Source organism: Centruroides sculpturatus, unplaced genomic scaffold, assembly GCF_000671375.1.
Source record: "Centruroides sculpturatus isolate CEXI.00-Female unplaced genomic scaffold, Cexi_2.0 scaffold394, whole genome shotgun sequence".
Classification (NCBI taxonomy): domain Eukaryota; kingdom Metazoa; phylum Arthropoda; class Arachnida; order Scorpiones; family Buthidae; genus Centruroides; species Centruroides sculpturatus.
In genome coordinates, this window is record NW_019384594.1 from 539,109 (window position 1) to 551,801 (window position 12,693).

Sequence of the window (12,693 nt, forward strand, 5' to 3'; positions counted from 1 at the left end):
TTTCATTTTTGTGTTGTTATATTTTAAAAAATTATTATTATTTAATTACCTGAGTATTTTTAATTTTAGAAAATTTATTTTTAACAATTTTATAAAATATAGTGAAATTCAGTAGTTTAAATAGTTGAGAGAGATTTCTAAAATATTATATAATTTAATAGTTTATGAATCTTTAAACTGTTTACTTCATCAAATAGACTCATTCTGGCCACAAAATAAATTTAAATGAAGTCTTTACTTATTATTCTGTAACAATGTTGTATTGAAATCAAATGTAAAAGGAATAAAATTAATATAATGTGAAAAAAAAAAAAAAACATATTTTGCTAAGGAAATAAATTATAGAATTAGTTTTGAAAGAATTGATTCACTATAAAATTATAAGTAATTTGTATAAAAATATTGAAATTTTCAAAATTTTTCAACTTGTGTCTTGGAAGTATTTTTATTTATAGGTAAAATTTTCCTACTGGGTGTAGATGGCTTCTTTTTCTGAAAATAAAAATGACTATTTATCATGTTAATTCACAAATTTATTTTTTCTCTAATTATTATCTTATTATTTTATCTCTAATATTCCTTGATTTGACAAAAATAATTTTCACTTCATGTCAGGAATGTTATATGGAAGAGAAATCACAATCTAACTAATGTTAAATACATGTATTTAAGTTAGGTATGATTCCTTGATTTAGTAAATATGATTATAAATACAAACAAAATAATTATTTGAGATTTCTTACATCACAATCAGGTCAACTTTGCATTACTTTTATTTAATTTTAAATTTATTTTACCACTTTGAACCTAAAATTGTAGGCTATATATCAATACAAAACTTTCCAGATCAGTTTGTACCATAATATTAATAAATCTAGTGAAATAGTTAATTAAAGCTTTCTTTCTTGTTTGCAAGATTACAGGTTTTAAGATCCCATTTAAGATATATTTGTTTGTCAGTTATTAAGCTTAATGAAGTCTATTATTTCAAGAAGGTACCTGCATATACAGAAGTATATACAGTAGTTTCCTTGTAATTATGTTCTACTTTTAAGTTTTTCTTTGCTAGTTTTCTCATTTAAGATTAAACTTTAAAATTTTAAATAGTTGTAATTAAAATATATATTGATTTACCTTTATCATTGGATATATATTATTAAGTATTGCTGAAGATATTCCCATAATTCCAAGTCCTATCACAAGCATCACTGCATATTTTCCATATATTTGTGGTGTCATAATCATGTCATAAACTTCTTTTGCAAAATCTTCTGGTAAATCAGCTGTCTAATATTAAGAGCAAAGCAATATAGGAAATAAAATTATGCAAATATTAGATATAATATTATTATAAATTTTATTTATAATTTAAATATAAAATTTATTGGCACAATATTAGAACAAATGTGTTGGTTTGAAGATACCTAAGAAATAAAGACAAAAGTAATTTTATTTTCAAGATTTCTGTAATATTTTTGTTGTTGTTATACATCTGTATCATGGATACTGAACTAATAGCATATATATCAGTTACACAAAAATGTACCGGTAATTGTTCATAAACACAATTGAGGGGTTCGGTAGAAAAGTGGTTCAAGTAACAAAACACATAACCTGAATATATTAGTGATAAAATTTAACATTGGTTAAAAAATCATATTTTATTAAATTAAATAAATAAATAGACACATTTACTTAAATATTAATGACATTTATTATCTTTTTTTTATTTAAATTAATACTTTTTTATACTTTAAATAAAGAAAAATTTTTTGTCACTTGTACCACTTGTCCACTTACCCCTTCAATTATAACTTATGTTCCAATTTGTTAAAATTTTAATATTAAATACAATTAGGAAGAAAATATTTAAAAACAGTAGAATCCATTTATTGTAATCATATCATTTGTTTAATGCTATATACTTCACTCAATGTAATCATAATTTGGCTATAGTTATTATTATCATTGTGTACAGTAAATAGGCAAAAACTGCCTTTATTTAGTGCCTTTCCTAAGTGATATACAATATGTGTTTACCACTAATTTTACAATATGCTATTATTTCATAATTATATATCATCATCTATACCAGCAAATATTATATTCTTTAAAATATACTTTTTATAATTTTTCATTTTAGCAATTGATCTTGAGTTATAATCATAAGTTAGGTTTTTCTTCTTGAGAAATTTTCCTATTCTTGAGAAATCCCAAATGTAAGCCAGGAATAAGATATTTCCATGTATAAATGTGAGGTCCCAAACAAGTCCGAACCATCAAGAAATTTGTGAAAATTTAGTTGATTTAGAAAAAATTATTTGTTTTAAACAGCAAGGAAAAAGAAATGTTTATAGTCAGACATAATTTTGTTTACATTTAAATGTGATGCAGAGTTGTAAATTTTAAAAGGAATGTAGTCCTATGATCGACCATCTCTGGTTGGGAGATCGAATTCAGCTTTAAGTTTGACCTTTCCCATGCTCCAAGTTGGGATCCCATTACACTTAGTATCGAAGGACCAACCAGTCGGAAAGTGCAGATGGAGATTGACCAATCAGAATGATTGATTGAAAGACGAAGATTAATATAATCCCTAGTCTTGAAGGACATGACATACATAGTGTCACCACACTCAGTTAGACAACACACATACTGTGTCAATGCGCTAAGGAGAGGCAGTTTCCCCCTTTTTGTGATCTCTACATTCTTTGCTTTGGTGAAGTTATGTAAAATATTTAATATCTCAAGGTATCCTCATGTTCCCCACACCTCAGATTATTTGATTTGACAGTTAAATCTTTTTTTTCAGGTTTGGGATCTGGGGAATGTCAATACCTCTGAGCTAATTCATAGAGATTTTTTGAAGAAAATGCTGCAATTGAGATTTCGTGCATCGAATGTTGCTGTTTTATGGGAAACTGGACAGGTACCACTGAGAATCTTTTTTATAAAAGCTGTTTTAAAGTATTACATGAATACTGGAATTACCTGAAGTTAGGCTACCTATAATTAGTATGGTAAGAATGTGGACAAAAGTGGAAAGCAGCTCTTGGTGGACAAACTTTAAAAATTGGTTGGAGTAGTTGGGATTCAGTGAGATTGTTAGCGAGAAACAGGCTGACAGATGGAAGGAGTAAATTCCAACCATAGTAATGAGATGTATAGAATTGAGTTACAGGAGATGAGGAGAGTTTTGATCAATTCTGGGTTGTTAAGATATTACAGTATTGTAAAGCCCAATTTTGGCATGGCAGGTTATCTAACAGATATTAGATACTCTATTGTGGAGAAGAAATAGATAGCAAGGCTTAGGTTAAATTGTGTTATATCAAGTAGAGGCACTCCTGCATGTACAATCTGTAATCAGCTATGTAGGTATAGTGAATGGTACTTTCATATGTTTTGTAACTGTGGAAATGATATGTATGGAGAGTACATAAGAATGTTGCGCAATAACTCAAACCCAAACTTTTGTGATTTGTTTAAATTTAATAAGAGGTTAAAAATATAACTTTGTATAAAGTAATATAGTTGTGAGTATACTTTTAGTAGAATTTGAACATTGATTTTATGAACAATTTGATTACTAAGCCAAGGGTCACCAAACTTTTTTGATCATCGACCCCCTACAAGTTTTCGAAACCTCACATTGATCCCCACCAAAAAGTTCGTATTACAAGCAAAAAAAGCACTTACTATTAATACATTTCTTTTAATTTTGCATTATTTTCATTTATTTATAATTGTTAATAATAATTTTTGTAACTGACAATCAGTGAGACGGATAAGCTTGATCCTTAGCTTTCCCTTATCCTTAGCTTAAGCTTGATAATCGACCTCCCTATAATGTTATATCGACCACTCTGCACGACCCATGAACCTTCTTGCTTCCAATTAGTTTACTACTGTAACTGATAATAATTATAATCAGAGAAAATTCTTTTTGTTTGGATCCTTATAGGCCTATAATAAAATTATGAAACAAACAATTTAAAATAACTCAATGTTTTTCAAATAAAAAGGTCATTTCAAATTATTTTTTCATACATTATATTCAATATATCAAATGTTAAAACATGAAGAAAGAAATTAATAAACTTTAAAAGACAACGCCATACCCAAAAACCAAGCAAAATTTTGCTTATTAGTCAAATATTTTCAACCACTTTCAATTGAATGAAAATGTTTGCTTGACTAGTAAGTGAAATTTTGCTGGTTTTAGGTTATTGAGTTGGTTGGATTTTACATATTAACCAGCTTTCAGCAGTCATGTATTAATAAGCTTCTTCTTCCTCAAAATTCAAGCTAAATATAACTAAACAATGCTAATTATATTCAACCTAAAAATTATTATGACGCTATGAAATTCATTAAAATTTTATTATATTTCTTTGTATCAATAAACAGTAAAACCTCTTTCGTTGGACACCCTTGGTTCATAAGAATGTGTCCAATTTAGATACATGCATACAGAATGAGTAGTTTTTGTCTTGAAAGCAAGGAAATTAATCTAAGTTTGCTGGCATAGTGTAAATCTTCTAATATGCTTCTGTTGAATGAATAACATTATCAAATTAATTTTTCTTTCGATACTGTACAGTATTAACATTTTAAACATGAACACAGTCACAATCACAATCACAATCATTTAATCTTGCTTTAGCTTTATTTTAACACACTTTTAAATCATTATAGTGTATTTTGAAAAGGACTAATAGTTACATAACTGATTTAATGAGATATGGCAATGCAACACACATGGACAATCTGCCAAGGAAAATCTTTCCTGGAAAAATCTTCTATAGGAAATTGGCCTCTATTTAGATGTTAGACATGAGAAAAAAACCTGAGAAACTTCACACTCCAGTCTGTTAATAGGGAGTGAACCCATGAAAAGTTGGTCCAGTGTTCAGTGATTTTATCCAAATGACCATTGGTGGGCAATGCTCACATGATGGTTTGATAGCTAAGGCAGATAACCTGGAGAACCCAAAATTGATCCCAAATATATGTGCAATTTACACTCAATTTACAATTATATGTACTACACTGTGATGTAGATTCAGAAATGCATTAAAATGCAAATCATATTTATAACCATGAATACCAATTAGCAATGAACAAAAGCCATCATTTTTTTCTCCAGAGCTAAATTTATAGCCAAATTTATAGCCAGCATAATTTTTTGGGTGCAAAAATTGATGTTGAAGTAACCAATATGGTACATAATCTAAAATGGCAGCCCTGATCTCTAGGAAGAAATGATGCCTTATACTATTGTGATCAGAAATGTGAAAATCTTCCCAAATGCCATACAAAAGGTATTTGTCATGAGCATCTACAAGGAGGCAAAGGGATACTCGTCCTTTCCTAACGTCAAATAAAAAAATTCTATAAATTATAATCATAAAAGTGATTGAGATATGTACACTTATACCCTTGATTATGAGACACTTTGACACAGTACTATATTCTACAATGTACTTGTGAAACAAACCAAAAATAATAATAAATAAAATAAAAATTTAACGACATAATTATTTGTCTCCAAGCTTCTTCCCCTAGAAAATATTCCGCAGACATCCATGAAGTTTGTCATGTTTCCTTATTAGCTTTTAATTTATAAGACCTTAAAACAGGACATCTGTACAGGATAACTCAACAGTTAAAAATTAGAAAGAAAAATTTGTGAATATGTCAACTTAAATCAGAAAAGATGTCCAAAATTCAAGATAGAAAGGTGTCCAAGATATAGAGTATCATATACAGTACATGTAAAAGTAAAGATATTTGTCAGGTTACATATGAAAGTGTTCAAAATATGGGGTTGGCCAAATTGACAGGTTTTACTGTAATTATTAAACTCGTTAATTATGTAATAATATAATTAAATTTTATTAGCTAAAAGCAAATCCATTGAGTTTTTCGTGTTACTTTTCTGTTTCATTTGATGATTTTACTATAAATTGGATTCTTTTATTATTTCCTTATAAAACATTTTAATGTTTTGAAACAAACCTGTGTAAACCATGCAACTGGAAAAACTGTTTCATTCATTTTTCTAAGATACCTTAAATAAAATTAAAAGTTATATTGAGATTGTAAAAATTTTATTTGAAAAAAATTCAATTTTTAGACTTACCAGAGATTATCTGATTGTTTGACAACTATATTCAACTGTAGAGTAAAAGCCATTTGAAGAGTAAAACCAATTAACTAAAAAAGAAATCAAAAATAAATAGTTTACTAAATTAAATATAGAACAAATATAACTATTTCTTGTTTAATCAAGAAAATTTGAAGGCAATGAGTATGTTTTACAAAATAATTCTGCATAAATTTCTAATAAGACGAATAAAGTTATGCAGATGTTTATAATTCTTTATAATCAAAAATGAATATTTTCATTGATAGTAATCAACATCTCAAAACTAGATACAATTAATAAACAAAACCACTGAAACCAATTCCAAAACCAACCAACATACAGTCAAAAACGTTTGCTTTCTGATAAATTTGTGCTGAAAATTGGTTTCAGTTGTTTTGTTTACTTTTCATTGCTAGTGTTTACAAGCTATATAACTACTGTACAATTATCATTCACATTATGTAACATAAAATCTTAAAATAGAAAACAATATCCAACAATGAGTTGCAAAACTTTTCCTGCTGTTATAAGATTTTACTAAAAACCTAACTTTTAGATTATTAGGGATGTAACAAGAATTGACTGTATGTTTTCATTTAACTTCGTTAAATCAATATTAATCTGGAAAACCCAGATTGTAAAAATGTTATCATTTAAACATTAATAAGCAAAACATGTTGAATTTAATCAATTTGCAGGCCTTTTTACAAATTAATTATAGTATCTAAGCTGGTAGCACTGAATTTTCATAATTCTTGTAAATGCTCAGGTTATATGTTTGACTTACATTTTGGTAATCAACTGCATATTGAGAATAAACTTTAATTTTACTATTAAGTAAGATATTTATAAATAACACTTTACATATGATACACTTAAAAAATCCTAATGCTATCTAACATTAGTTTTAGAAGTATGTTTGGAAAGTAAACAATAATAATTCAAGAACAGAGTTCATCCTTCAATTCCTGCCTTTCAAATCTTTAGAAGCTGCTAACAAAATGGCTAATCCTCATGCAGACTACACAAATTGTGAAAAAATAAATAAATATATTGAATGGAACATCATGCAGGACTACAGGAAGGGGAAAGTGGTCAGACCCAAAAAAAGAGACAGCATGGCCATGATTATGACTAGGGTCTCTTAGTTTCTTTATAAAGATTTCACTTTCAACAGTTATAATTTCACTTCAACATTTGTGTTGCTGTGTGTAGCAACACACATGTCCTGGGTATAGATATGTATGTTGGTGAGGGAGAGGAATATAGTACATTAGGAATAACCCTTTCCACTATGAAAACATCTATTGGTTGGAATCTGCTGCATGCTAGCAAATGATTTGGAATTAGAATTGTATTTGTAATGGTTGAAGCAAAAAGTGGTCTGTCCAGCTAGACCTGTTCCTATGGACCTGTCTTGGAAATTTACCAAAAAAAATCATATGCACACTAAACATGACCAGCACAGTATAGCTTAAACCTCACACCAAATATCATATAAAAAGAAAGTAAAAACACATTGAGTGCGGCATTAACAATTAATACTGCACTCAATGTGTTTTTACTTTCTTTTTACATGGCCAGCACAATACAGATTGTTCTGCTACATCTGGATTCATCATAATGATAAATCACAATTCATCCAGCATCCACTAAGAAAACTGCACTGCATCCACCAAATTTTCTTTGAGTATTAGAGCCTCAAAGTGCACACAAACAGGCACCATTGACCTACATTCGGAATATATACTCGTATGTCTACAAAGCGATTTCAAATGTCAGGGCTTGTTAACATTAAACAAACAAGATAATAATCAATCAAACTTGATTGATGACACTTCTATCAGCAGGTATCAATTGTATCAACAAACAGTATTTATATCTAACTTTCAAAATCAGAAAGAATAAAAAATTTTGAAATTTATAAAAAACTATCTCATAAATATGAAACAATATACTGCTGCAGTACAATATCCATGAATAGATTAAANTTAAATTCAGTAATTCAAATATTCAAAGAATTACTAAACATTTGAATTACAGAATTTAATAGTTTAACTATTGATAGTGAAGTCACAATCAGTTTTTATTTATACTATGGTATTTCAATATAGTAGATTTCTGTTTTTATGACCTAATTGGTTTGTGGAAAGTTATTATTAAGCAAGAGATAGATAGATAGATAGATAAATAAAAACTGTTAGAGATAGATCAATAAAATTTTGTAGGCATATTTATCTCTACATTGACATGGGAAAACTATGGAGATTTTTAAAAAATAATTACAATTTTCATTATTACGGTATATAACAGCACTACTGTCACAGAATCAAAACAGCAGTGCTATAAAGACATTCTGTAAACTTTTGCCATCCCGAAACTACAGATGAGAGGATGTTTGAGTAACATCATATTTATGCAAGAAGGTGCAAGATCCCACACCACAGTCATTGAGAGAGATGTACTGTCTAACATGTTTGGCAATGAAAGGATAATCAGTCAGTTTTTCCATGTAACAGCCTGTGCATTCACCTGATCTCAAGCTTTGTGACTTCTGGTAATGGGACTATTTGAAAATTAGGATTTATATAGGTGTAACTTGCAGTTTTATGAGAACTAAATAAGCAAATTGAAAGGGAAGCAAGTCTCATTAGTCCTAACATTTTACATTCAGCTGTCATTAATGTAATAACTCAACTGCAATATGTGACTGAGAGTGGCAGAAACATGCTAAACACTTTAATGCTACTGCAACAGTGGTGATGTTATCGACTTCTAGAGGTAAAAATTGCAGGCATTTTTGAAACTCTAACCATAGTTTTCCTGTTTCAAGATATATGTGCCTACAAAATTTTATTGAGATATCTCTAACAGTTTTGACTACAGAGTGGTCTAAAGTGGTACACTTTAATATAGACATTCTATATAATGNATTATAAAGTGGCAAAAAGCTTAATATTGAGGGTAAGAATGGGTATTATAAAAAATTGTAAATGCTAATAGTGAGTAAAATCATCAAGTCTGACCGTACTGGAGATACACACAACCTCCTTTATCTCCCCACCCCCTTGCCCTTTAATCACCAAAATTTAATAGCATCAAGCCCTCTAATAAACAAACTTCCTGCAAAATTTCAGAAATTTTCGACAAAAATCACAAGTGTTATTAAGCTTCAAAGAGAGTAAGCAAAATTGGCCTCCCACAAACACATCCATACATAAAGAAATTACCCCCACAGTTCTATGCATTTCTTGATGTTTCAACATTCCAAATCCAAAAATGTAAAAATCATGGTGGTTTTTTAACTGATTGCCATACTTTCCCTCTGTTATATATATAACTGCCAGGAAAATTAAAATAGTAAACTCAACCAAGCTGAGGCTATGGCAATCATGCTTATTTGAACAGCTGTGCAAGATAATAATCATCTCCATAAATCATTTCTGCACATCAAAGCACAGTTTTTAAGGAGGAAAGTGCTGACAAGACTTGTGGAATTTTATGATGAAGTGTTAATGTTTCTGAACAAGAAAAGTTATTTTGCAGAATTGTTGTGCAACATTGAGTTTGTTCTGAAGCTCATATATTTTCGAAATTAAATAAACTGAATTTGTTACTTACAAAGAATAAAGGGAGCTGATATAGTTGCACTTTACAACAAAATACATTATTTGATCAAAAATACTTCTAAAGATTATTGAAAAATGCAAGTTTGACTGTTTTGAAACATTTGAAATCTCTGTAATCAAAACTGAGATGAAATCCACCACATGATTACCAGACAGGCTAACTAGGCTATAGCCTAAGACACACCAATTCTAGGCATATTTTTTGTTTAATCTTTTTTCTTTTTATTTCAGTTTGTTAAAGAAAAATATTGTGTTGATAAAGAAGTAGAGATGTTGTTTTGCAACAGTTTACCAGAATTAATTCCACTAAAATTGTATACTTTCCTATTACAAAAATAAAGAAAAAATTACATTAGGGTGAAAATATTTCAATAAAGAGTGCAATCTGCAGTGCTCATAACTTTAAATCAGGCACTGGTGAAACCAGCTGATTATATAATCTCAGCAATCTTCAAATGTATGAAGATTGCAGAGATTATACAATCAGCTGGTTTTGTATCAAAAGAAAATTTTGATTGTTTCTTCCTTGAGAAGATAAAAAACTGTCAGCAAAAGAACTGATTAAGAAATGATTTCAGAGCAATATGACAACTAGAATACAACAAAAACAAAAGCCAACAAAGAACTCATTAATATGTCCAAAGACATTTCATTAAAAATGAATCTCAACTGTAAAAAATTAATGCAGTTTTGACTATCCAAACTTATCCAACTCCTTCTACTGAAGTTTTGAAAGTATGCTCTCTTTCACATCTTCATACATCTGTGAAGTTGGATTTTCAATGATGCTAAAAAAATGAAAATCAAATTTCAATAATAAGTAGTTATCAAACTTCTTGCATTTGAAAATGATTTGCATCAATATAGGATGTCAAAGCTGTCATCAATAGAAAATGAGAAGAAAAACAAAAAGTTTGCTTAAATAAAATAAATAAATTTTTATTCAGAATTTCTTTAATTTACTTATAAAAGATTTTTAACCTTTAAAACTTATATAAATTTCCTTTATTTACTTATTCCAGTTAATAAATAAATAATAATGTTAAGATAAATTAGAAATAACTATTTAAATAAATAATATTACTTACCACTGCAGGCAGATTTAGTAGATACACTTCATCTGTTTCTTTTCCTTTTGATAATTTTTCTTCAAAATGATATGAAACTGTTTCATCAAATGTTACTGTTTCATTATCTTTTCCCCAATTTGTTATATTTTTTACTGACCGAATCCTATTAATTTTTGTAAATAGTATGACTGTTAAATATCAAGTCATGCAAGAACTTTATATTTACAAAGACATTATTATATCAGTTTAATATAATAAATGAAAGTTTATATTAAACTTTCATTTATTTAATAATAATAAACATATAATTAATGAAAGTTCATTTATTTAACTAAAGAAATAATTCAATAAAAATTGCTTTTCTTGGAGCAAAAAAAATATTTTTAAAAGTTTCAAGCATTTTTAAGCTGTATGTTCATAATTAGAAATAAATAAGAAAAAAAATATTAAGAGAAAATACAACATAACTACTAATTAACTTGTTGTTGTTCCACAAAGGCTTTCTTCTGTCACTGCACATAATAACTCGAGAGACAAGGTTAAACAAAAAAAAAAACAACTACTAAGTTTCTTTAGAAGTGTTGAACACGAGATTGTGTTATTAATCAATCACATGGCTTCTTTTCCATCTTTATTTAAGAAGCCATGTAATTGGTTAATAACACAATCTCGTGTTCAACACTTCTAAAGAAAATCTAGTACAACACGGTTTCACAACAAATGAACGATAAACTACTAAGTTTATTACCTTCATTATAAAACTATACAGCTGAATTCATTGGCGATCAAATCATTCAGTGAAAACAAGTGGTTATTCAGATCTATTTTAGAGAGGGTGATAATTCATTCCACCCATAGTTCACTGCCTGTGGTTATGATAGTCACAATGAGAGAGGTAGTGTCTGCCACAAACCTCATTAAAATAAAAGCAAAAAAGATAAAGAAACATCATTCTAGTCATTTAAACAAAACAAACAGGAAAAAGTGTCTCTCTTTTATTTATTTAAAAGAGCATCCTTTATTATTATTATTTATTTATGTTCGTCTTGGCCTAGAATGCTGTTGTTAAGTAATGTTCTGGTATCTTCTCTTAATCTTTAGTTCTCTTATTGACGCCTGATAATAAATGTATAATCTCAGAACACTTGAGTTTTATAAAAGATTTTCCTTCTATGTAAAGCAGTTTGAAATGGATTTAGTTAGATTTGAAGAACTTTCTTAATAACAAGGTTACACAAATAATGTAAAAAAATAATGGAAAGCTAAAATCACTAAAGAAGTTTTATTTTATTTTTTTTTTTAGATTAAACTTTTTTGGGAGTGCACATTCCATTATCAGATCCTACAGAAATTGGAACAAAAATGTTGAAGAGGCATTCTAAGCCTTGAGTGTTTGGAAATTTCCAACAAATTGTTTAAATGTATAAAGAATTATAAAACATCCAAAAAATAAAATAAAATAAAATGTAAAATAGGAAGAAATAAAATGAAATAAGTAATAATAAACATCCAGAACTGATTAAAGTAAAAAAAAAACTAAAATTGAAATAAAAGAAAAAATAAACAAACATCAGACAGAGCAGGTATACTTCTTTAAACATCATACCAGAATGTGGCTTTTTATAATCTTATGAGGGGATTAAACTTTCTGACCAGGTGGATCATAGTTCTAGTGCTGCTTCACAGAGTTTATCAATCATGTCCATAGATTTAGATGAATTTTCTCTTCTTTTGTTTAGGAGAGACTACACAGAGATTGCAATATTAAGTTCTTTGTCAGTCCAGATCAGTGGCATACTCAGAAGTAGAACAAGAGCTCTGGTACCCCAAAGAAAGAGGGTAA

The 12,693-nt window shown here is 28.5% G+C and overlaps 1 protein-coding gene across 1 annotated transcript; it reads right to left on the reverse strand.

Annotated features, from left to right (window-relative positions):
- Nucleotides 1–104: 104 nt before the first annotated feature.
- On the reverse strand, nt 105–11,084 carry LOC111624822. The gene is made up of 6 exons (XM_023367776.1): nt 11,077–11,084; nt 10,869–11,013; nt 6,146–6,219; nt 6,022–6,073; nt 1,135–1,287; nt 105–492 (listed from the first exon to the last, which is right to left on the reverse strand). Exons 1-6 carry the CDS (start codon nt 11,082–11,084, stop codon nt 412–414), a joined length of 513 nt encoding a protein of 170 aa, XP_023223544.1. The 3' UTR covers nt 105–411.
- Between the last annotated feature and the right edge of the window lie 1,609 nt (nt 11,085–12,693).

Bases quoted from the DNA above. Each gene is read 5' to 3' on its own strand.
- LOC111624822 (XM_023367776.1), bottom strand. The intron at 6,074-6,145 runs GTAAGTCTAAAA...ATTTTATTTAAG, and splicing joins AAACAATCAGATAATCTCTG to GTATCTTAGAAAAATGAATG. The intron at 493-1,134 runs GTAAATCAATAT...TTTTATTTTCAG, and splicing joins ATATATATCCAATGATAAAG to AAAAAGAAGCCATCTACACC.